Here is a 26,999-nt window from a genome sequence, read left to right as displayed (position 1 = left end):
AAAATTTTTATAAAAATATTAATATAAAAAATCATAAATCAAAAAAATATGGATTAAAATTGAAATACCAACAACTAAAAAGATTAAGTTATAATTTTTAAAGGAATAAAAAAAAAAGAGAAAAAACAAAAAATGTCTATTAGCTACAAATTAGACCACTATTATAAACAAGCCCTCCACCCAAAAAAAAATGACATAAATATTTTAATTGATACGATAAAAAAATATTTTTAAATGTAGAGAAGTATTGCATGAAGATGAAAGTAATCTGACTAACTTTCTAATTAAAAAAAATATTAGAAACTCAATACACCCTTTGACTTCAAACTTATTTACTTTGTAAGGGTAATCTATTGGGAAATGTTATATATATGTATATACACACACTAACATGTTGGAAAATACTATACTCAAATAGCTTTCCTTATACATCAAACAAGAAACAATCACAGCAAGGGTCCAACTTATCATTATTGTTGTTTTTATTTGAGGCCGTAAGCATAAAAAAAATCCAAATAAAATTCCCAATTTTAAGACTATACTTTAAGGACTTTTATTTAGCACTTTAAAAAACTTTACTCAAGCAGAAAGAAATTGACGTTTTAATCCAATTGATGACTTATAATTTTGGTCCACAAGGGAGACAATGTTTTGCAATTTTATCGAATTGGGGCAAGCTTGGTTGGTGTCAAGCATTCTCATGAGATCATGCATTACTCGAAAACCCCTGGGTTCAATAGCTTGAATGATGCTCGTGTCAATATTCGGCAGTGATCGCCATAAGCCAACATCGACCTAACGAACTTAGAAATGATTATACAGAGCTTGACTTGCAATCGTTCTTCGAGCCAAGCAAAATCATATTGCTCGATAACAACAACTTTTTGATCTTTCAAAAAAGGATTAACCCTCTCAAATGGTGAAAAAGAAAGAGGGGAGGTGAGGATTAGAGCCAAAATGGTTGCTGTTGAAGAAGGTTAATGACTGATGGATAGAGAGTGAAGAAACAGACGATGAAAGAGAAAGGGGGAGAGAAATTCTTTTATTTATCGGGCGTTGAGATAACGGCGGCTAGGGTTTTCTTTCTCATGAATATTCATATATTAGTGTCTAAACTTTATTTTTTTTTTGTAACAGATTTATGTTTTGTCTATAATTTGTATTAAGTTGTTCAGATATCAATAACAACACAGTCAAATACCTCCATGAATGTATGCTATGAATTTCCTGATATAAACATTAAAACATGACATGGAATCTAAAACCTTACAAGAAATTAGGGTTTATGTCACTTTAGGTATATTATGTCATAAACTGAGTAAAGAAGCAATTTTTACAACTCCGATTTCATACTCACAATGTTTTAGAAGAAATTCCTTTTAAACTTGGTAAAACTGAACCAATATTTCATGATTTTCATGATCATAACATTGACCGCTTTTTTTATAAGATTTTAGTTGTCAGGTCATCATTTTAATGGGTAATTCAACAAATCCCTAGCAACATACATCGAGATACCTGAGTGAATTGTTATAACAGATGATCGATAACTATTAAAGCTGAGATACTCATGCATTGTGAAATTTGAAACTTCATACGCTTAATTAATATATATTTATCCCTTTATGAAAATTATGCATTTGAAGATTATCGTCTCAATTCATATATATCTCTCCTGAGATCTGAAATGCACAAACATGAGAGTGATTGTTTAATTCTCGCAGGATAGATTGAAACCGAAGGTCTGAGCTTGCCGGAAAAAACCCAGAATTACATTTCTGAATATGCCCTTGTGAACTGGCTCCATTTCTGCTCAAAAGTCCCTACGTATCCGACGGAAAATCTAACCAGCCCCGGTGAAATGCCGGCTCTTTCCTTTTCCTTGGTGTCCAACATGCTATTAGTGCTACTGGAAGAGCAAGACATGAGGGTCTCGTAATAGCCCAAGCTAACGCCCATGAACCCAAATTTGGAGTTGTTTTGCAATTTGTCCATCAAGCGATAGGCCCTTCCTTCAGTTTTCATGTCAATGCAGAAAACCCCACCGAATCCATAATCCTTATTAGACATGGACTTCAAGAGACTGTGCTGTGGATGCTCTTTAAGCCCTGGGTATAAGACATCTAGGTTAGGGTCCAGTTCCTTCATCTTGGTGACATACTTCATTGCTCGTTTGCAATGCTTCTTCATCCTCATGCTCAGGTGAGGGATTCTCCCTGATATCTCGAAGGCTAGCTTGGGATTCATTGTTGGGCCAAGAAGCATGAAAGGCCCTTCATGAGGGTCTCTCATTTGGTCCACTATATCAGCAGGCCACAAACAGCACCTATGAATTTCCATGAAAGCATTAGAATACTTTTTTCCCTTTCTTTCACACATCTTTAAGACTGTGGATAGGCATTCTAATAATAATCAAGAATCATACTTTTCTATGCCCTCCATTCAAGATAAGAGTTCCTGTTCATGCTTGTCAGTTCCCAATTCCAAGCTATCCCCCCCAACCACTAGTTTAGATAAAGAAATAAAAAACTCTTGCTCTTGCCATCTCCATCAAGTTAAACCACGAAAATCAGCTAGGAACTTTACAATCAATTAAAATATCTGAAAACAAGAATTTTAAGAGATTTTGTGAATCAATAGGTTTCAATTCCATAAATCCATTATGTCCTAAGGGTCCACCTTTAATCGTGTTGTTAAAATGAGAAATCCTGCGCATATTTTTTTTCTAACAGTAAGAAAATATCAAATCATAAAAGAACATGTAATTCCACCACGGAATTAAAGCTATTAAAGAGTACCTGCAATAATATCAGCTTCACCACTAATATACTTGGAGATGCTATGCACAACCACATCTGCCCCAAGCTTTGCCGGGGAGAGAATCATTGGAGCAAAAGTATTGTCCACCACCACCTTACCCCTTTTGCATGTGCTATTTTGCTCAATTCAGGGATGTTTGCGACAATCAAAGTTGGGTTCGAGATGGATTCAAAGTACAACACACTGGTCTTTCCTTCGATCATTGCTTTATCAACCTCCTCGAGATCAACAATGTCCACAAACGTTGTTGTTATGTTGCATTTCTGTGGTAAGAAATGGGTTAACAAGGCGTGACTTCCACCATAGAGAGTCTTCGCTGCCACCACATGTCCACCAGTGTTGCAAAGCTGCAGGAACACTGATGATATCGCAGACATACCTGAAAACGAAGAGTCAGTAACAATACTCGTAACTTTAAGCCCTCCATGTACATCGCTCCCATCCATCAAATCAAAGAAATAAATAAATCTTACCACTAGCAGTGCAATAGGCAGTCTCAGTTCCTTCCATGGCAGCGATCTGACGGCCAAGGTTTAATATGGTGGGGTTTAAGTGACGGCTATAGATGTAAATCCCGGTCTTGGGACAGACCTCGCCGAGGAACGCACGGTTCATGGCATCGGAATCCTTGAAGGTGAAGGTATTAGAGGCCTCGATGGACATGTTAATACCATTATGTTCACCTAGCTCATGCCGGGCGGCAGCCAAAGCTTCAGCTGGAACTTCTTTCTTGGACTCCATCTCAACGTTAACAGTTTTTCTATCCATAATTAACTAATTCTCGTAGAGATTAATCCTCCTCCGAACTCACCCGAACTCGTGACTAATTGTATATTAATGTTAGAAAAGACTTTGTTCGGTCTTTATATGATTATGAGCGGAAACAAAATGGGAGACGTTACCGCTATTTTTCACACACAACTTTTTTTTTTTTTTTTTTTGATAGTAAACGAGATAATTATATATTAAATAAGCAGCCCCATCAAGTAAGTGGGGTTGAACGAAAGATAGAATACAATGGGAATATGAAGAAAGAAAAGACCAAAGTGATGAGGGACTTAATTAGTTAGTCCAGTTCATAATACATTCAGGATTTCTAAAAAGATCTGAGCCTGTATAGCTGAAATTTGTAACTGAGGACTTCAACCAGAAAGCCAAACGGTGAAAAGTGAGATCAAAAATCATATCCCAATCAGGAGCCTTGGATTCGAAGATTAGGCGGTTGCGCGCTATCCAAATTGACCAATACAGACCTTTACAGAGGAGTGTAATAGCACGACGCTGAAATTTTCCATTAATCAATCCGGACCATTCCTGCAGATTTTGATTTGGGTCTTTGTGTAGACAACCTGAGCACCCGAACCATTTCAAAGAAACGACCCCAAAGAGACCATGTTATAGGACACCAATGGAAAAGATGATTAATTGTCTCGGTTTCCTTGCAGCAGAATGGGCAGTGAGATTCCTCATAATTTATGATTCTCCTCTCAGCTAAAAAAACTTCTTGTACTCAAACCTCCATGAAGAAGAAGCCAAATGAACACATCCACTTTTGGGGGGGCATAACCATTCCATAGCAGAGTAAGGGAGTGATTATTTTCAGTGACCGATAGACTATCAAAGAAGAGGCGACCTGATTGAGCTGAGTACATGCCAGAGCTGTGGAATTTCCATAACTTGCAGTCTGCACCATCTGAGAAAAGGAGACCACGCTGCACCTCTGCGATCAAGCTCTCCCTTTGGCAGATCTCACGAGGCCGAAGGGTTCTTCTCCAGGAAAGGTTTAAAGATGCATCTGTCAAATTGTATATATCTGCAAGGTTGGTGTTTTGCTGCAAGGAGAGGTTATAAAGTCTGGGGAATAAGAGTTGGAGATTGGTTGCAGAGCCGAGCCAAGAGTCAGTCCAAAACCGGATGTTCCTCCCGTCACCCACCTTGAACCCGACATTTGCATGTAAAAGATTGGCTATGTTTTGTGTTGAGAAGATTGCCGAAACAATGCCATGCCAAGTTGGAGATAAAGAACCTGCAAACTCAGGGATACCATTTATGAAGTGAGGTCGGTATTTTAGAAGAATGTGTTCTTGCCAGCCTCCTGCCACTCCATTGTCTAGATTCCATATCCATTTAAAGAGCAAAGCCAGATTTTTTGTTGTGGATGGATCCCAACCCGAGACCACCAGAAGATTTATCCTTTATTACCTTATGCCAAGCCACCTTAAAAAGGCCATGAGAAGTTGAGCTTCCTTTCCAAAGGAAAGACCGGGTTAGAGAAGAGATGGCTTTAGTAACACCCTTTGGCATAGCAAAAACTGACATGTAAAACAGAGGAAGAGAGCTCAAGACTGATTTAATTAGACATAACCTTCCCGCCATGCTCAAAAAATTCCCTTTCCATGTGAGTAGCTTTGCTCTGATAGTGGACAACACTGGTTTCCAAGTAGAGATTCTGCTGGGATTGGCTCCAAGAGGTAGTCCAAGGTACCTAACCGGGAAAGTATCACTACGACAGAAGACTGAGTTCGCCAGGCTAGAGGTGTAGTCGTTGTCCAAGTTGATACCTATTAGTGAGCTTTTATAGAAGTTAACTTTCAGTCCGGAAATGATCTCAAACCAACGTAGAATCCTCTTGGCATGTAGAAGAGAGGGAAAATCATTTGGCAAGAAAATCAGAGAGTCGTCGGCATATTGCAAATGAGTTAAGTAATGACCTGGGGTAGTCTGTAAGCCTTTGAAGTAACCTGAAGCTGATGCCCTATTGAATAAAACTGTCAATCCCTCAACTGCAATGTCAAATAGGAATGGAGAGAGTGGGTCCCCTTGCCTGAGACCCCTCTCCAAACTAAATTCTCTACTAGGAGAACCGTTTATCAAGATGGCTAATTTTGAAGTGGATAAGCATTCGAATATCAGCTTCCTCCAGTGTGTGCCAAAACCCATGTATCCCATACTTGTGTCAATATGTTCCCATAAAATTGAGTCAAAGGCTTTATGGAAATCTACCTTCAATAAGAGACCATGCTTCTTCTTGCTACGCACACCATGGACAACCTCATTTGCTATCATGAACCCGTCTAGAATCTGACGCCCAGCAATAAATGCAGACTGGTTAACACTGATCACATCTGTCATGACATGACGAAGCCTAGTGGACAGTAACTTTGCCACTATTTTGTATAGCCCGTGAATCAGGCTTATCGGACGAAAATGGGAGAATCTGCTCGGCTCCTTTGATTTCGGAATCAGAGTTACAAAAGAAGAGTTGATACCCTTTGGAAGTTTACCAGTTCTGAAAAAACTTTTAACCAACATAAAAACCTCTGAGCTGATGATATTCCATACCTTTTTATAGAAACAAAAGGTGAAACCATCAGGGCCAGGGGCTTTGGAACCATCACAGTCCCACACAGCTTGCTTCACTTCTTCCATTGAAGGTGGTCTTTCTAGCCAAATTGATTTGGCTTCTGAAATTTTAGAGAACCCCGAACCTCCCATTTCAATTCTTTTGCATGTTGGTTTGCGAAACAAGGATGAAAAGAAGTTGACAGCGCCTTCTTTTATATCATTTGAGGAGACTAGATGACTGCCATTATGATCAATCTTACTAATGTAGTTGCGGCCCTTCCTTAGACTTGCTGATATGTGGAAAAAACGAGTGTTCTTATCCCCCATTTTACACCAATTTTGACGAGATTTTTGCCTCCACATATCTTCCACCCTTTTGTTAACTTCCCATTGCTCAGAATTCAGCCCCTGGAGCTTTGTTTTTTCGGTCTCCGATAAGAGACGCACTTCGCTTAAGTTCTCAAGCGTTGTGATGGAGTTCTGGATGTCTGCAAGTTTTAAATTTTGATCCCCGAAAGTGGATTTATTCCATTGTCTCAGCTTTTTTCCCATGTTCCCCAACTTCTTAATCAAACTAAACTCACCTGGAAATTCCTTGCAGCTTTCAGACCAGAGGGCCTCAAAATCTGTTAAGAAAGAAGGGTGCGACAGCCAGCAATTTATGAAACGAAACGGCTTCCACCCCCAGTCTACCTCCGGGCTTTGGAGAATCAGCTGACAGTGATCGGACAGCCCTCTAGGGTAGCGGCAGAGAGATAGAGACGGGAACTGTAGATGAAAGTCCGGGGAAGCGAAAGCTCTGTCAATGCGGCTCATAGAACCACCCCTAAACCAAGTGAACCGATGCCCTTGCAAATTGAATTCAACCAGTTCACAGTCTGATATGAATTTGCGGAATGAAGTTGAACCTGAAGAATTGAGGTGACCACTACTTCTCTCATGAGCGTGTAAAGTTTCGTTGAAGTCGCCTAGCACCACCAATGGCAGTTCGAAAGCAAACTTAAGAGTGGTGATTTCTTCCCACATATTAGCACGGTCCTTCACTGAAGATGCAGCATATACACCAATTATCATACAAGTAAAGGAAGAGGGAATATGCGTGCCGCATAGGCTGATCCACTGCCCCCCAAATTCTACCGAGCTAACTTCAAAGACAGAGCTATCCCACATTGCTATAATCCCTCCTGATTTCCCTATAGATTCTAGAAAAGCCCATTTGACAGTTGCAATATTCCACAGATTTCTAATGAAGGAGTCACAACAGTTGTTTTTCTTTGTTTCTAAAAGAAAACAGATGCCAATATTATTTTTTATAAGCCTATTCCGGATTGAATTTTTCTTGTGTGACATGCCTAAACCACAGCTGTTCCAAGCAAAGATATTCATAAAAAGAGCAAAAGACCAAGGCAGGTTAGACTTATCAGGATAAAGAACTTACAACTGGTTAACTGATGTCCACTCATCAACTTCTCTATCAATATTTCTCATTATTCCTTCTTTGAACCCTTTTAGTTCTTGCGGGTTTCCCAAACCTAGAGCCACAGCATCTTGTATCATTTCTTGAGTCTCCTTTTCACTGTCAAACCCATTGTCTTGATGCTTCGTACAAGTGATCTGAAACCGAACATTTCCTTGTTGGATTCCTGAGTTTAAGGAGTCAGAAGAATCACAATCCTCCATAGTGTTAGCAACACTACCACTGGCTTGCAACAACTTCAGTTTTCTTGTTTTGCTGCTTTTCTCGTTTGTGTTTTCAATGGTTGCATCTGAAAATGTTTGTGGGTTGCTTTGAGGGTTCAACAGGGGTGGTAAATGGTGATGCATGACACTGGTTTCATCATCCGTGGAGGCATAGTTATGGTTCTTTCCAATGCCGGATGACTTAATAACAGGGGATGGTGTGGTGTCTTGTAGAGGTGTGTTGTTTTGGGTGTTGGTTACCTTCATTGCAAAAAGGTTGGGTGCTCCATTAGGTATATGAGCTGCAAAAGATTTAACTTTCAACACATTCTTCTTTTTGTTGAAAGAAGATTTAGGCGCAACCCTTCTAGCTCTTCTAAACTTTTTATCTTTCATCTTTCCTTCCAACTCCATTTCCACTACTTCTTGTGGCTCTGCTAGGTCACGTATGAAGGCAGAGAAAGATTGCTGATGTGTATTGTGGCTCCGGCTTTTGGCTAGTATCATGGGTCTGGTTTGTTTCGGGGTAGGCCTTGTAACTTGGACAGAGGAGGCTTTAGTTTGTGTTTGTTTTTTATCGAGGCCCACTCTCGAAAAGGATATTGATGCTGAGTCATCTGAGTTGCTGTAGCTGGTTTCTACCACTTGAATTTTTTCCTTGATGGTGTCGTAGCATGGCTCTATAAAGGACAATTGGTGAGAGGCAATGTGTAGTTGCTGGTTTTTTGTTTGTAGCTTGAGTGTTTCCTTAGTTTCAGGAAAGAGGCAGAAGGTTTTGTATGTTGTGTCAGTTTGGTCTTGGTTGTTGAGTGATTCAGTGTATCTTGTGCAGAGAATGAGAGAGGGGTCATTTTGCATGTCCTTGTCATGTTGCTCTGTTGAGGTTCGGTCAGCTTCTGGTTCATTTATACTGGCTGGCGGAAACTCCTCTGAAGGTGTGATTTTACTGCATGACTCTTCATCTGATTCTTCAGTGCCTGATGTATCCATTGAGTATTTAATTGTGGTAAGCATGGGGCTAAAACCTGGCTTCATTTCCATGACTGATATATCAAATTTCTCTCCGTCTAGAATCAGTGAAAGCTGTTTGTTTAAAGTCGTGAAAGAGGTTGTGCACAAAAGAACCTTGACTCCCATAAGTGAACCTTGACTCACACTTGTAATATCGTAACCAATCATCTTGCCTGCATCTTCAACCATTGATTCAATACATCTTCGGTTCCAGCCAATTAGAGGAAGTCCCATAATAGACACCCAAACAAATCTATCCACTGCTTTTACTTCCCTCTTCCATGGTTTGATACTAGAGAAGTAGTTTGCCAAGGCAGAGCTACTGTTTGTTAACTCTTTCTCCATAGTCTCTCTGTCTGTAAAGGTGATAACTGCTTGGCTTGCTCCTAGGAAGCGAAATCCAATTGCCTTCTTGACAGTTTTCAAAACCATATGCTCCAGTTTTGCATAGTCCACTTCTGTGGCTATAGAACCGACCAGACTTCTCAACAGCCATTCCTTGTCATCCTGAGTGGACTCATACATCACAGTCTTCTTTGATGGTTGTTGGACCAAAAGAGCTTCAACAAAGGTCCTGTTGTCTGTAAGGGCTAGTTTGGGTGGGATTTTGATTTCTGGCTTTGTAGAGTGGACTGTCTTTTTCTTGGAATCTATAGGTGTTTGAAATCTTGCTAGGTTAGCACGAATTTTGAAAGAGTCGAACCATACCAGGTTCAATCTATCATAAAGGTCTGTATCTTCTAAAAGGGAGAAGAAAGATACAAAACCAAACCGTCTCCCTTGTTTTGTTTTTTTCCTGGAAACAAAGAGGTTGGTGACAGGACTTATCTTTGAGAAAGCCTTTTTGAGATCTTGGTAATCAAGCCAAGACGGGAAACGTTCAAAATAAATCTTAGCAGAGACAGAGGGAGTGAGAGCTGTTTTAGGTAAGTGCTTGTTGTTTTGGCTGTTGTTTGTGTAACATATAGGTTGCAAAAAGTTCAGGGTGGCGGGATTAATAAGGGCATTAGCAGGTGTTTGTGTGGTTGGATTGTAAGGGGGAGGTTTGAAGCAGGTTGCTAAGACCTGGGAAGCAGGGGAGGGGAGGATCGACATAATTGGAGGTTTGTTTGAGGGGGAGGGGAGGATAGACAGAATTGGAGGCTTGTTGGAGGGGAGCATTCTGAGTTTTTATGGATTTTTTATTGTTTGTTTCTATGCTTACAGCATTATTGTTTAGCTTTCTCTGGTTAGCACCACCTCCTGGGTTGTTACAAGCAGCAACACTAAAATGACTATCATCTTCATCGGCATTCTGTCAAACAGCTAGGGTGTGTTCTTAACTGCACTCCTACTCCATCACTGCTTGAAAAGGTTAATGGCCCAATATTTGTTCCCGAACATAACACTCAGCAAAACATACTAGATTCTCATATAGCGAGTGACACGCATAAACATCAATGATGAGGAGATCTAGCTGCTGTAACTTAGAAGCAGAGAAAACCAAACTCTCAAAGAAAACCAGACAGCATCATCTAGCAACGAGCAAAGCAATTCAAGCTTGAAGTAGCAGTACAGAAAGAGAGAGACTTACTCCGATCTCTCTTCACATTCCCTTCATGTCCGCGTCATTCCCTTCATGCTAACTTAGTGATGGCTTGTGTTTCGTTTCTTCATCTTTCTCCAGTCTTTAGTGATGATAAAAGAATATGGAGGTGACGGTGGCTGAGAGGCTGGTTTGGTGGAGCCTGCAGATGAGATCGGGGGAAGAGAGGTGGAGCTCAGATCTGTAGGGGGAAGAAAACAGAGCAGATCGGGGGAAGAAACAGAGCAGATCGGTGGAGCCCGATCTAATTCCACGGTGATGCTCCGTGGTTTCTTGAGGTTACTGTGATTGCTTAATTACCTTATATTTCTTATAATTTGGCACACTGCACGTCCATCCTTCTTATGAAGGTGATATAGTCAGTCAAAGTTCAAAACAGCTGACCTATGAGCACTCATGATCCTCTAGTAGTCTAGTTCAGTGAATTGGGGAACCAGATACAGCGACCTTTGACTGGAGAGCAGGGACCGCTTCATCTTTTGTACTTATTGATATTTTTTTAATATAAAAAAAATATATAGATTATTAATATTTTTATAATAAATATAAAAATCTAAAGGATGCTGAAATTTTTTTTAATATGAAATAAAAAAAATAAAAAAATAATTATAATCGTTAAAAATAAATTATAAAACTCAATTTTCAATTAAATCAGTGTTAAAAAATAAAATTAAAAAATAAATCAATTAAAAAAATATAAAAAAATAATTAATATTAAAGAATGCAATTAAAATAAAAAAACATATATTACAAAAAAAATTATTATAATAAATAATATTTTGCGAATAGAAATACAATAAAATTCTTATCTCTTTTAATAATTTTTGTTAATGATGATAAGCTCCTCTTAGTTTCTAAATTTTTTATTAAATTAACTTAATGGATTAACTAGATATCTATAGACTTTTTTTTAAAGTGTAAGAAAATTAAACCTAAAAATAAACTAGCTTTACCTAATTAATTCTAGATATCAATCTATAATACGATCAACTTGATCACTTTCAATGGGCTGAAGACTTTGGTTATGGCCGCAAACGATGAACTTTTTTTCAATAAAATCCGTCCACGGAACCTCGCCAACTTGCCCTACTTGAATCGAAGGTTCGATACACATCCCAAAAACCTATCCGCATTGTCACGTCTCTCTGTGGACTGTCAAATACTTGTGAGTGTACTGAAGATAAATGTTGAAGGGTAGTTTAGGTATTAACGTTCCGAGTAGCAAAAATATTACACTCTTAACAGTCAATTCTACTTAATAAACTATTAAGTAATTTATCATGCTGGGATCAATTGATAACTATATGAATTATAAATATATAACAATGTGATTAAATGCATACTAATTAATAAATCATTGGTAATTAATACATAATTATGTATATAAATCTCAACTATTTAGCAAAAATATTCCTGTATTCTCGACTCTATGATTGCCAACGTACATCCTCTACAGTCAAAAAAGAAGATGTGGAAACTAACACTTGGACTATTACGTTGACTTTGAATATTCAGGTCTCATAAAATTTATTTAATTACGCATAAAATTTTTATTTTGAATTTGATTTTTTAAACTACATAAATACTGAAAATATACTTATATAATTCTTTTATAAAAAATTAAAAACGTCTAACTCAGATCGCATTAGTAGTCTTTTCTATATATTATCCTTTATGAAAATACTGCAGCTAGCCTGCCTGTAATTCTTGAATAAAATAGGAAGTTCTCTCTCTATTCTCTAAGCAGATTTTATATATTTTATTTTTTTTGGGTACATATTAAATATTTTATTTCATTATAGTTTTTCATGGATATTTTATTATATAGCTTAGAGCTCTTTTTTTTTTTTTCATTTTAAAGAGCATTCTCGAATATATTAAAATTAGATTTATCTTATTAATTTATTAATTCAATTATAAATAAATTATTTATACCAGAATTAAAAGATTTTAACTCTCACGGCTATGACTTAAGTCATTATACACAGACTAGAACCAAGAATGACAATTATATTTACTTTCATGGAGATTAGTCTCTATTTATCTGGATTGAGATATATATAAAGAGAATTTATTTTCATGTATACAGATTGTCATAAATGTAAAATAATTTTAATATATCAAGCATATAAACGCAACAAAAAATTAATAAAATATATATCTCCTGTCATAATTGATTAAGAATTGAAGTAATTGTTCGGAAAATCCTTATGCACAAAAACAAAGAGTCTTTAATCATGGATATGCTACTCACTACTAGAGTCCAATGGCTTCTAAGCCTTAATTGTCACTTAACTTAAAATCTATATGATATATGAGTCATTTTAAGAATATATTTTAACATTCTTCTACTTAACCCATATATCACTGTCTAAAAAGTAAGAATATTTTTATATAGTTTAAAATATCTAGTAAGTGGAAACATTTACACTTAAATAAAAATACATCATATGAACTGTAGTGATTATAATTTATAATCAAGTACGTTTTTTCATTTATTAAAACATATTATATCTTCAAAATAAATAATTAATCAGCAAATAAACTTTACAAATAAACTTCTAATAAGTCATTAAGGCCCAACTTTTATATATCCTTGAAAATAATACTTCATGTTTACAAAACATGATTTTAGTCTCTAAAAATAGCATAAAAATTATTTAGACAATCAACTAAAAGAAAATAAAGCCCAACATTAAATGGGTTAGCTAGACTCATACTATCCACATAATTTCTATATTGTTTTATCAACAACTATAGGATTTTTAATTATTATCTCAATGCTAATATATTCAATAAACACTTTGTCATTTTTTTTTCTCACAATAAAATATTTTATGTTGGTATTTTTATTTTAACTTCCACTGAGAAAAAAACTGCATTTAAATTATTACAATATATTTTTATATTGGTTTTCATTTAACATAATCCAACGAGATAGATACTTGTAGAAATGCATGAACACACATTAATTAAGTAGTATATCACTCATTTAAAAGATCCATCACATCTTTGATTACAGAAGGGAGATAGCATGGATCTCCTTTCTAACAAGTCCTTATGCAGGACACATTATTTATTTATATATTTTTAGAAACCTCTTATTAGAAGAGGGAAGATACATTTTTCTTTATTATAGTATCAAACAGTAGAGTGGAGGACCATTCTAGCACAAGTAGCATCACTCCTCCATTTCTTTGTATGCGTTTTTGAATTGGTTCCACTTCTGGTCCAAAGTACCAAGGTATCCAATAGAACACCTTATCAGCCCTAGTGTAATGCCAAGGCGTTTCATTGTTTCAGGATCCATTTCACTACTGGTGCTGCTACCAGAGGCACACATGAGGTTCTCATAGTAGCCCAAGCTAACTGCAATGAAGCCAAAGTTGTATTTGTTTTCCAATTTGTCCAACAAAAGGTTGGCCTTCTCAGCAGTTACCATGTCAATGGAGATAAGCGCACCAAACCCGCAACCTTTGTTGCGCATGGAGTCCAAGAGATTGTGCTGAGGGTGATCTTTAAGGCCTGGATATATGATTCTGAGAGAGGGGTCTAATTCCTTGATTCTCTGGGCCAACTTCATGGCTCGGTTGCACTGTTTCTTCACTCTCAGGCTTAAGTGAGGAAGTCTTGCTGATAATTCATAGGCTTCCCTGGGATTCATGGTGGGGCCAAGGATCATCAGGGGCCCCAGGGACAAGTCCATCAACGGTTTCACTATTTCCTTAGGACCACAAATAGCTCCTGGAATTTCCATTGATTTACAGTTAGAAAAGGAAGATTTTTTCCCTATTATCTGCAGTATACATTTTCCAACATTTGAGGAATAATAATGTAATCGAAGGAAAATAATTTCTGAAACTTTTAACTGCAGATACCTGCAATGAGATCAGATCCACCACTGAAATACTTGGTCAAACTATGCACAACAACATCAGCTCCAAGTTTTGCTGGTGAGAGAATCAACGGGGCAAAGGTATTGTCCACCACCACCTTCACTCCTTTTTCATGAGCTATTTTGCTCAGTTCAGGGATGTTAGCAACAACAAGAGTTGGGTTCGAGATAGATTCAAAGTACAGCACATTGGTCTTTCCTTTGACTATTGCTTTCTCCACATCCTCATGTTTAGTTATGTCCACAAAGACTGTCGTTATGTTGCATTTCTCTGGTAGGAAATGTTTCAGTAGGGCATAAGTCCCACCATAGAGACACTCAGCTGCCACCACATGTCCTCCATTTTTGCATAGCTCCAGCAAAACCGATGATATTGCTGCCATACCTGTCCAAAGCATATAAATCGTGGTTTAATTATTTAATTTGTACGCTTGGAAGAATTGAATTTTATCATGTGATACATGATCAGAACATTTGGAAGAATCGAAGTTGCATGTCATACTTGTGCAAGAACAAGCTAATCTTCTATGTATTCTTCCAATTTTATCTAATGTTCCCAAAGAGACATAATTGAAATAAATTTACATATATAATTGTAACCAAAGCATCCAAGAAGCAGCTCATATATTATAATTTAAAGCATATGTACCGCTGGAAGTGCAATAGGCAGTCTCAGTTCCTTCAATGGCAGCCAACTGATGACTAAAATTTAACACGGTTGGGTTGTAGTGACGGCTGTAGATGTAAGTGCCGGTTTCAGGACCAACTTCACCCAAAAATGCTTTGCCCATGTTCTCAGGATTTTTGAAGACGAAAGTGTCAGAGACCTCGATGGACATGTTTACACCATTATGTTCACCAAGCTCGTGTCTTGCATTAGCCAACCTTTCAGTTGGAAGATCCTCCCTGGGCTCAATGTTTTCAAGTTCTTCATTTCCAGGAGCCATTTCTCTAAACTTCTAAATGGTGCAAGAGAGTGAGTGAATGAGGATACTGAGAGATATTATTTTGGTTGAGTGAGGACTGAGGAGAAACTTAGTCGCTATTTATAGAGGAGATTGAAGAGATTAGTAGGATAAAAAATTTTCTCCGTAGAACCATAGCGTTCACACAGACCAGTTACACAATCAAGTTATTTGATAATCAGTGGTTATCACACTTGACAAAAATTAAATGGGACACCATTGCAGAAGAGGTCTCTAAATGAAAAAAATTTCCTACTTGAACCGAGCTCACATAACAGAGCAGAACGTGGTCTATTATTATCACAGTTATCGAATATTTTAAGACGTTAATTGTTCATACATTGAGAATTTGTTTGGCCCATATGTATTTATTGTACTTGTTGTGCTATGAAATTAATTATATCAAAATGTTTAGTAATGAATTATTGTGAGTAGAATTATTTAATTAAAACTGTTATTATGGATACGATTTAAGTTAAATATTTTAAAAAAATAAATGAATTTATGAAGAAATAAATTATTGTTTTGAAATAAAAAATCATAAAAAATATAAGTAAAAAAGAAACAATAATAAAAAATATATATTTTTCTAAGTAAATATAAATAAGAAATAATTTAATTAAAATTCATATAAGCTAAGAGCCAATATATTTAAAATAAAATAATTAAGGTCAATTAGTTTTAAAAAATCTAAGATTATTAATTATGTAATTAAATATTAGTTAATTTTAAAATATTTAAGATTATTTTTATCTTTTAAATTAAAAAATAGCTTTTCATATCAAAAGTATCATTTCTTTTGCTTTTTTTTAGTAGAAGATAATATATCTTTAATATGTTTTCTTATAAAAATCAGTTTCTATTCTCAAAAGTTAAGAAACTAAATTTTAAAATTGTAACCAATCACTTTTTTTTTTTATTTTGTTTTAAAGTAAAGCTGTAAAAACAAGAAAAAAAGGAGTAAAATATGTTTTTAAATTTACATAAAGGCTAAACAGTTGAAAGCAATATAACATAATAAAATAAATCCATACAAACAATAAAAACAAAGTGCAAAAATAAATTGAGTGGAAAATTATTAATGTTATGTGATGGGGCCGGGAAAATATCACAATACATGTGGCGCTCTTTTTATGATGAAATCTAGAAGGCCATGGAGTTTATAAATCTTATCTTAAGAGATGTGTTTGAATTCTTCTGAAGTTTGTATTTCTTGTCTTTGAGTCTGTACAGAACACTGAAATCACATGTCTTCATATGTTTTCTAGATTTTTATCCATTGTTTTTTTTTTAATCGATTTTCTACTATAATTAAATTAAATTATAATATTTAATTTAAATTCATTTAATAAATAAATTGAATTTACATATTTAAAAAATATAAAATTTAATTCATTTTATTTTTTTATATTACACTCCTCATCTTCATTTTATTTTTTTCAAACTTCTCTTAAGTAAATAAATATTTTAACAAAACTAGTTTCTAACATTGATTCTTTATATAAACTTGATTGTTGTTTTTCATATATAAATAAACTTGATTGTAAAACGAATTTAATGCTTATATAAACTTGATTGTTGTTTTTCTTACATAAATATCAAGAGAAAGCAACACATGTGGTATAAATGTCGAGAGAAAGGAACACGTGGTATTTTATCTTCTTCAAATGTCTTCTTTCACTTCTTCTCTCTCATGGAATATGAGACGTGTAAGTTGCAGATATGGTGAATGTAAAACGAATTTAATGCTTATATAAACTTGATTGTTGTTTTTCATATATAAATGTCAGGAGAAAGCAGCACATGTGGTATTTTATCTTCTTCAAATGTCTTCTTTCACGTCTTCTCTCTCATGGAATATGAGACGTGTAAGTTGCAGATATGAAGAATGTAAAACGAATTTAATGCTTATATAAACTTGATTGTTGTTTTTCATATATAAATGTCAAGAGAAAGCAGCACATGTGGTATTTTATCTTCTTCAAATGTCTTCTTTCACTTCTTCTCTCTCATGGAATATGAGACGTGTAAGTTGCAGATATGGTGAATAGATCAATCAAAACAATTGTGAGAAAACAATGAAAGGAATGAAAACTACTTCATAGTGAGAAAACAATTAATACATTAGAAACAATGAATACGATAGAAACAATTTTCTCAGAGAAAACAATGGATGAAATGGAAACTACTTCATAGTGAGAAAACAATTAATACATTAGAAACAATTTCATGGTGAGAATCTTGTATTCTTTTATTGCGAGATAAAAGGTTTTTAGATTTTATAAAATATTTCAACCGAAGACTTTTAAGATTAATTTTTTATTTATTCATATAATTTATTTTAATTATATTGAAGTGTACTTTGTCGGAGGATAATTATAATAAAGTTTTAACTCTAAAATTAAGTGAAATTAACTTTTAATCTTGCCTCAAATATTCTCATTAAATCTAACAAGAAGTTGGATTGTAATATTGCCTGCACGACAATTAATGATTGTGAAACGAATTTAGTGTTCATATGAAATTAATTGTTGTTTTTCATATTTAAATTTCAAGAAAAGGCAGAAAGTGTGGTATCGAGCATTTGATATATTTGTTATATCTTTTTCAAATGTTTTCATTCACTTCTTTTTCAAAGGAATGTGAGATTTGTAAGTTATTGGTTGATTATCCTTAAAAATATAATTCTGACTTCATTATCATAAATAAAATAAATTCATAATATGATTGTGAAAGTCAAACTCAAAAGAAATTTGGTTTAATCTTCTTAAAATGTGATAAAATAGAAAAGAATAGAGGATTTGAATAAAACATTAAAGCAACAAAATTTTAATAAATTGATATGTCGTTAACTTAGTTCAAAGGATAAGACATTCATTCCTATAAATCTGTTAATAATCAAAGTAAAATAAATATCCTTTTAATTTTAAAAAATAAATTTGATTTCTTTTAAAGCTAAAGGGAATCGAGGAAATTCCGAGTTAATTAATTAGATAAAGCTTTTTAATCAGTTTCTTACCATCAAACGAATTTAACATTGAATAGCAATTTTAATTCACTTGGTAGTAGCCTGACGAGCAAAGTTTGTAAAATTTATTATATGCAACCGTTCAAAAGCTTGAGCAATAACTTAGCTTAGCTTATTCTTTCCCAAGTAAATTAAAGTGACAGTTGCAGAAATCAAGTTAACTCATTTGCTTCTTATTCTAGTCTCTAACAACAATTATAGAATGAAAAAAAATACAAAGAACATATATACCATCTCAAAATAATTCAATAAGCATGAACAAAAATCGATAGCATGATTCTGAAATAAGGATAAAAAGTACTTGAATATGAAAGAATTACAATGATAACTTTACTTTTCACAGCTTAATAATAGAGATGGTGTCTTTTCCCCTTGAATCGAAGCAAAGGTATAGTTAATAACTCCTATTAAATTAAAAAAAAAACAAAGACAAAGGAATGTTGTAGAGAAGAAGAAAAGAGTTGTTTTTCTCGTGATTTGCTTCCTTTATTCCCTCCCTCGGTTGTTATCTTTCGCCAGGATTCTTCTCCTGATTAGGAGTCCTTAACGTTACTTTATTCCTTCTTTGTTTACTTAGTCTTTAAGTTTAGTTAAATCCTTCAGAATTTGGGTTGAAAATGAACTTTTCTGTTGTCACAACTCTATTGTAATTCTAACTCTACTGCAACTTAGACTTGACTTATAACTTGGTTTCTTGCAATATCCGATTATCTCAGCTGTATTTTTTCATTCATGGCATGTTAGAAGCTTGATATGTACATTTCTTGGGTCCTAAAGCCTACCATTTCTATGTTAGACTCTCAATCGTAGTTGGATACTCGACATTGTTAGTTTTCTCATTAGATTAAGAGATCAATCTTGTCCTTCAGCTTGCGTACATATTTTAGCTTTCAAAATAATTTTATTTGACTTGGCGTTCTTTATATGAGTTGTATTTCTGGATGTGTAAATAATTTTTAACTTTTGAATCACGTGATTTTGATATCCGAGACTCAAGATATACTTGTTTGAATTTGGTATTGTAAAAATAGAGAATCCTACTACAAGTAGGATTTTAGCCTGATTTTACAAGTCTGATTAGAGAACAGAACGAACTTGGATTTTGACTTATAATATCTTTTTGAAAAGTTTGATACGTGTATTTTAACTTTTGTTCATCCTATATTCACATTTTGAAATTATAACTTGGTGAAAAACTTGTCATAAGAAGTAAAGTCTAAAACATAAAATGAAAAAATCCTTATCTTTTAGTAATTAATTCACAAAGTCTCTTACACATGTCAAATTTATAAAAATAACTTCCAATAAACTCAAACATATTAAGAAGCATAGTATAGAAGGAATAAAAATATATGTATATTTTGTACTTATCTGATTAATAAAAACAACTATGAGAAAACAATAAATGCTTTGAGTATGGCATTTTTTTTAGTAAAAAAGAAAAACAAAGAAAAAAATGAGAGCATAAACTTAAGAAAAATAATCTAGAAAAATTAAGGTGAGTAAAAGTCCAAAATTTTGAGTGAAACACTTTTAGTTTTCATGTCAACGCAAAAAACCCTTAGCAAACCCATAATCCTTATTAGAGCCTTGCATACCACCAGGACCCAAGGTTATTTTGAGTGAGTCCTGCAGATTGCTGGATCCAACATAGCTATTTATAATATTGATAATAATATTTAACTTGTTTTTCCAAGTTTTTATATTTTTTAATCATTTAAAAAATATATTTGGTTTTTCTTTTACGGTAATAACAATTTTTTCAATATACTAATGATAACAATAAATAATAATAATAATTCTTAATTCTACCCTTTAAATTAAATCTACTATTTTTTTTCAATATTAATAATATATTTTTTTAAATTTATTAATTATTATATTAGCAATATTAATTATACTCAAAATAATAATATTTCTCACACAAATAATATTATTTTTAATATTAATACTTTTAATTATAATAAAAATAATAGTATTTATAACACAAATAATAATATTTTTAATATTAATTCTTTTAATTATAATGAAAATAATAATATTAGCATAATAATAATAATATTAAACTTATCTAGTCCAAGTTTTTATTGTAAGAACAACAACAATAATAATAATTGTTACTAATTATTATATTGTTTTACATATTTTTGTGTAGGACCAAAAAAAAGCTTTGGTCCTGCGCCACACTCATTACCTTGGGTCCTGCAACAAGACCATTTCCTTGCTGGCCCGACACATGACCCGTTAGATTTCGATCCCTTCACTCAACCCATTCCTTGTGGGTCAGTCGAGAGGAACCATTAAATTTGGGTCTAGTTGCTTAACCCATTATCTAAGGCCCAAACCTTTTGGGTCTAGGAGCAAACCCATGGATGCTGGGTCCTACATCCAGACTCACTTCTCTTTGGTGTGCATAGCCATGCCCACGACCTACAGACCAACTTACCAGTGTCTTCAGTCAAGTGGGCGGGTCTATCCTAGCACCAGGGTATGGCAGCCCAATAGCTTTTAGTAGAGGAGGCAATGCCCCCAACTGTAATTCTTGCCAAAAAAACAAACTAGAGAAACACCCCTTAAGGCTCTATAGTATTTACAACACAAATAATATCACTTTTCATATTAATACTATTAATTATATGAAAAATAATAATATTTATAACATGAATAATACTATTTTTTATATTAATACTTTTAATTTTAGTAAAAATAATAATATTTATAACACAAATAATACTATTTTTAATGTTAATTATAATAAAAATCATAATATTTATATCACAATAATAATATTCTTAATATTAATACTTTTAATTACAATAAAGATTACAATATTTAGAATACAAATAATAATATTTATCATATTAATAATAATATTAAACTTGCATGGCCAAAGTTTCTACAATAATATTGTTTTTTGAAAAAATTATTAACAATAATAATAATGATAATTGTTATTATTATTTTTTTCAATTTTTCAATATTCTTAATATTAAGACTTTGAAATACAATAAAGATAATAATATTTAGAATACAAATAATAATATTTATCATATTAATAACAATATCAAACTTGCCTGGCCAAAGTTTCTACAGTAATAATTGTTTTTTGAAAAAAATTATTAACAATAATAATAATTGTTGTAACCCATTTTTGGGTCCCCACAAAAAAAAAAAAAATATATATATATATATAATAATAATAATAACAAATAATAACAATAATAAATAACAAAATAAAATAAATATAATAATAATAATAAATAAATGTGTAGCTGGAAGAAATTAAAAAAATAATAGGAGGCGAGAGCGCTCAGAAAATGGTCAAAAAAAATTTGAAAAAAATATATAATAAAAAATAAAATAAAAATAATAAAATAAAATAAAATAATAAAATAATAATAATACAAAGATTAAATTTTGACAGTATATCCTTGAATGATGAGAGCCTAGTTGGAAAAGAAAATTCAATGTGAAGGAAAAGTCCAAAATTGAATGTTTATGGACTTAATTGGATTTATTGCAAGTTAAATTGAATTTATAGAGGGTTTGATTGCAAGAAAAATGGATTTTTAAGTCAATTTGGGCTTTAATTGAAAGAAATTAAAGTTCTGAGGTCAAATTATAATTTTTAAGAGTTGATTTGGTCAAATCAGGGGCTTAATTGCATAAATATTAAAGTTTAATGGCCAATTAGAGACTTAATTGAGAATATCCGAAACCAAGGACCAAATTGGAAAAGGCGTGTAAATATAGGGGCTGTAATTAACAAAATCAGGGGCTAAATAGAAGAAATTGAAAGTTTATTGATCAATTAAGGGTCAAATTGCATAAATCAGAGGCCAAGGATCAAAGCGGAAAAGGCGGCCAACTATAAGGGCGGAGGTTGAAGTTTTCAGGGATGCAATTGAAATAAACAAAAGATAATTGAGGGCTGATTTGGAAGTTGACGTGTGGCGCCATATTTAAATGAAACGGCGCGTTTTGTCCAAAACATCACCGTTTTATGTTTGAAAAAAAAAAGAAGAGAACAGAACGGTGTCGTTTTGAGCGACACTGTTCCCCCTCCTTTTTCCCCTGGACGCGCAACAAGGGAAGAAAGAAACTTTTGTTTAAATCTTCATGCCTCTCTCTCCCTCCGCACGCTTCTGTCACAACCCGAAGCCCCATGCCCCTTCATTGATGAGACCCCAAGAGACGCGCCCTGCCAGCCACACCCATTGGCCACCTCATTCGGCGCCATGGCAGGGCAGGAAGTGGCCGCTCCCCATGCACAACGATAGGGACACCCCCTCTCCCTTTGCCCTATAAATAGGACCCAAACGCCAGCACGCAAGGAGGAGGCAGAAAAAGGAGAGAGGGAGAGGAACGAACCAAAGGAAGAAAAAAAAAACAAAAAGAAAACACAGAGAAATAAAAAACAAAAAGAAATAGAGAGAGAAAGGAAAGACTAAGGGGAAGCTTGAAACCGGAGAGGGAAGTTTTTTTTTAAAAAAACAGAACCGAAAAGGGAGAGAAACAACCGAACAAAAGAGAACCACTAAAAACGAAAAACTAGAGGAGAGGGGAAGAGGAAGAAATCTCTCTCTTTCCCGGTTGAACAACAGCACCACTACTGGGAGTCGCCGTCTGTGAGCCGAGACACCGCCACCGGCCTCCACCACACCACCACCACCGACGCAAACAAACAGCGTTCTGCATGCAGGAGGGGAGGGGGGAAATAATTCCCCCCTAATGTTATGTTGCTGGGCCAGGCTGATTCTGGCCCAGCATTGTTGGTTTTTTCTTCTTTGGGCCAGACTGGTTCTGGCCTAGCCATGTGTTTGTGGGTCAGACTGATTCTGGCCCATTCCTGCTATTTGGGCCAGGTCCGGCCCGAACAAAAATAGGAGACTTTGTTGGGCCGAGATCGGCCCAATCCCTATTGGACTGAGTTCGGCTCAGTTAGTTGGGCCGACCCAGCCCAGCCCACCTAATGATTTATATTATTTATTATATTGTTTTTTTATATTATTTATATATATGTATATGGATATATATAAAAAAAAATTAAAAAAATTCTGAAAAATCCTTGAAAAATATTGTTGATTTTCCTGCATATTTTTATCAAAATAGCTTAATATTGGTTTGTATTTTTATACCGTAAAAATACAAATCTAGTATTAAAATACCCGGTTTTCATCAAAACATCAAAGAAAATTTAAAAAATAAAAAATGTTTTGCTTTTAAAAATTCTGAAAAATCCTTTAAAAAATATAGTTGATTTTCCTGCATATTTTTATTAAAATTGCTTAATATTGGCTTGTAATTTTTATACCGTAAAGATAGAAATCCAGTATTAAAATACCCGGTTTTCATCAAGACATCAAAAAATATATTTTTTGTTTTAGTACATACGACCTAGTCTCTCCAAAAAAAAAAAAATCATCACATCATTTTTTCCTATAACAAAAGAAATTTCAAGAAATATGTGTATTAGCATGCATTTTGGCTTTAACAACAAGTTTGTTAAAACCACGAGAACTAGGCTAATATTTTAAAAATTTTAAAAAAATCTTTTTGTATTCTTTTAGTATTGGGGATTATAAATTTATATGTAAAACGTATTCTTGATATTAAAAATTTAGTTTTATATAGACGTTAGAACGGTTATGATTTTACCCGATAAGATAAGGACCTTCTTATTGAGGAGGACTTTTCTTGAGCCGTAAATAGACCAACAATTGAAATAGGATAACACCTTAGTTTTTTATCAGACAATCAAACAATGCAACTTACCTTAGGTAAGTCGCATTTGGGGTGCTAATACCTTCTCTTTATGCAACCAGTCCAAGTACCCGATCTCTGAGACCAGTTAGGGTTCCTAGTGATCAAACCTACCAATTCTCACTTAATAAATAGAGCTTGTCCTTAGAATGTATATCTTACTTTCATTTGCATCAAGATTAATAATGTTAAACTCATCAATACAGGCTCTTGAGATGAAATCATTTTTTGTTTTAGTAAGCTGTTATGATAAGAACTTAGCAAAAGGATTGCAAAAGTAATGAATCAGCTCCTAAAAAATACACATCACATGTGCCTCATATTTTCATCAAGCATGTTGTTTTTAATTATCATATGCATTCCAGATCGTGAAACATAGGTCCCACATTTAAAGTCCACCACACCTGGTCCAGATTAAGGATGGAGAACGAAGAAAGAGCACACTTAGAGTCACATTATCAGACTGAGTTGGAATCTGTAAAAAACGAAGTTGTTCAACTGACCGACCTACTCGAGCAACTTCTAAGAGCTAAGAATGGGGAGAGAACATCAGCACAACCACCTGAAGGAGCGCCAGCAGCTCACATCCCTCAAGCATTTCAAAACCAGGGGGCAAACTCGGCCAATGAACAACATTTTGTGCCTATCACCCCTATCCAACCAACTCATATGTCGCACCCCGAAAAAATCAGCGATCAGCGCGCGGCATCGGCTGGCGATTTAAATCTCGTTTGTTACGCTTGCTTTGAATTGGTTCGTTGGAGTCGCCACCTAGTAATTTATTGAGGGCTACTAGGAAACCTGATGTACTGGTCTTGTCAGAGATTCGCTGGTAAGGGACTGGTTGTGGTTAGGGAAGGTATCAGCACCCCTAACACACCCTACCTGAGGTAAGCTGCTTCACGAATTTGATGTGTTAAAGAAGTTTTAATAATTGTCTTTTCATCGGAAATTAGAAATATTACTTACGTATAAGTTAATAATTCTTAACCGTGATCCAATCAAAATATTAAATTCTTCTTTTGATATCTGCAATTTTATCATTAAAAAATAAAATATATATAAATAAAAAATAAAAAAATAAAACACATACAAACACCTACATTCACTTTTACTATTTTTTGTTTCTTTTTCTTTTCTTTTACATCCACAATACAAATACAAATACAAAATAAATAAATAAAAATACACCAACACACACAACCCCTTTTTTATTATTATTTTCTCTTTCTTTTCTTTTTCTTTTCTTTTCTTTTCTTTTACATCCAATATTTACAAAAATACAAATTACAAAAACTCAAAACTAAACAAAAATTACTTTAAACAATTCTAAAATTACTAAACAACCCCTAAAACATCCTAAGGCTTCTAGAACATGCAGGAACAGTACACGGGAACAGTGCTGGGAGGCTTCAGGTGCAGAGAATCAGTGGCGGCGCGTCTTCCCACGCGCCACCGCCACTGGCGGCGCGTGGGTTCACGCGCCTCCACGAGAAAACGCAGCAGCAGGGGGGATCGGCTTCTTCTCAGCCTCCCAACGCCGACGATGACCTGCAGAACAAAAAAAAGGGAACAACACAGCAGTCGATTTTAATTCTTTTTCTTTGTTTTTCAGATCTGTTTTTTTTGGGTCTTTTTGGTTACGGTTTTCAAATCATTTCAGTTCTCTCCTCCTCCGGCGCTGCTTCTGTTGTGAAGGATTTCATCACCTTCTCCTCTGCTTCGGATGGCCGGCGTGTGTCCAAAGAGCTGCTGCTGGAGGCTCCGATGCGGTCCGGGCGAGCTGGGTTCTTCGATGAAAGAAGCCGGTGAATGGGATTCCTGCTGGGAAGGTCAGACGGCGTCCCCCAAGCTGGTGGCGGATCTCCGGTTCGGTGGAGCTGCTTCTCGTCGCTGGGTTCTTCAGTTGTGGGGAGATCGGTGGCGGTGCTGAGGAGATTGGGTGCTGCTGTGGAAGGCTGGCCGGCGAGAGAGAGAGGAAGAAGATGGTGAGCAGCGGGGGCTATTGGGGGTCGGCTGTGAGAAGGGAAAAAGAATCAAATCAGGGGAGGGGGCTGGTTCACAGGGGAGCCGGAGAAGGAAAAGGAAACCACCGTTGGAGAGGGAGAGGATATTGGCCGCATCCGTGGGGATGAGGGAGAGAGATCAACGGTGGCCGGTTCTCTGGTTAGGAAAGGAGCGACCGGGAGAGAAGAAGAGGGGCTGTCCTGGCGGCCGGTTGGAGAAGAAAAATCAGAAGGTGGGGGGGTGTTTGGCCGTGGTGGAGGAAAAATGGGGAAGGAAAAAAAAGGTCCTGGCCGGCGGCTGTGATTTTTTTGGTAGGTACGGCTGTGGGAGAAAGAGATGAAGATGGTGAACCGTGTGGGTCAAATGTGGGACTCCGATGGTGGGGGTCCTTGGCTCTCTGGTTATGGGAGAGTAAAATCCAAGGACCCCGAGAAACAAAAATTCAAAATCAGTAGGGGGAGGCGCCGCCGGCCAGTTGTTTTTGAGTGGAGAGAAAAAATTGGGTTTTAGGGTTTTGTGTTTTTTCTCAATGTCCCCAAATTAACCTCCCCCCTTGAATGTGTTGAGGAAACCAGTATTTATAGGCAAAATGTTGCTAGGTTTTTCAACTTGGTCCCTCAACTTCTTTTTTTTTGTAAATTTTGATTTTTCTTATTTTTTTGTATTTTTTGAAACGAGCAATATCAACGTCGACTCAAATGCGGAAAATCAATAATTTAAAAATGACGCGTGAAAAGTCGAACACGTTTGAAAATCTTTTAACAATTTAAATTCTTTTTTTAGACGACGTTGAAAATGCTAAAATGATGAAAATATATTAAAAAAAAACATATTTTTTTTGGATTTTCATTGTTTTTCTCTATTTTTGGATTTTTTGAAAATATATCAAAAACATGGGTC

The 26,999-nt window shown here is 35.0% G+C and overlaps 1 protein-coding gene, 1 non-coding gene and 1 pseudogene across 2 annotated transcripts; all 3 read right to left on the bottom strand.

Moving 5' to 3' along the window:
- Nucleotides 1–1,639: 1,639 nt before the first annotated feature.
- LOC118054704 (methionine gamma-lyase-like) lies at nt 1,640–3,728 on the bottom strand (annotated as a pseudogene).
- A 9,673-nt stretch (nt 3,729–13,401) lies between these two features.
- LOC118054702 (methionine gamma-lyase) lies at nt 13,402–15,365 on the bottom strand. Its single transcript, XM_035066373.2, has 3 exons — nt 14,986–15,365; nt 14,320–14,721; nt 13,402–14,185 (listed from the first exon to the last, which is right to left on the bottom strand). The coding sequence occupies exons 1-3, from the start codon at nt 15,281–15,283 to the stop codon at nt 13,623–13,625; spliced, it is 1,263 nt and encodes a 420-aa protein (XP_034922264.1). The 5' UTR covers nt 15,284–15,365; the 3' UTR covers nt 13,402–13,622.
- On the bottom strand, nt 14,804–14,902 carry LOC118054761 (U6 spliceosomal RNA). The gene has a single exon (XR_004688552.1). It is a non-coding gene; the product is annotated as a U6 spliceosomal RNA (small nuclear RNA).
- Nucleotides 15,366–26,999: the final 11,634 nt, after the last annotated feature.

This window comes from Populus alba, chromosome 3, assembly GCF_005239225.2.
Source record: "Populus alba chromosome 3, ASM523922v2, whole genome shotgun sequence".
NCBI lineage: Eukaryota > Viridiplantae > Streptophyta > Magnoliopsida > Malpighiales > Salicaceae > Populus > Populus alba.
The sequence above is the reverse complement of the archived record's forward strand: the minus strand, read 5'-3'. Positions and strand labels throughout refer to the sequence as shown.

Bases quoted from the DNA above. Each gene is read 5' to 3' on its own strand.
- LOC118054702 (XM_035066373.2), bottom strand. From the start codon at position 15,283: ATGGCTCCTGGAAATGAAGAACTTGAAAACATTGAGCCCAGGGAGGAT. The intron at 14,722-14,985 runs GTACATATGCTT...TGCTTTGGACAG, and splicing joins TGCCTATTGCACTTCCAGCG to GTATGGCAGCAATATCATCG. The intron at 14,186-14,319 runs GTATCTGCAGTT...TGGAAATTCCAG, and splicing joins TGGATCTGATCTCATTGCAG to GAGCTATTTGTGGTCCTAAG.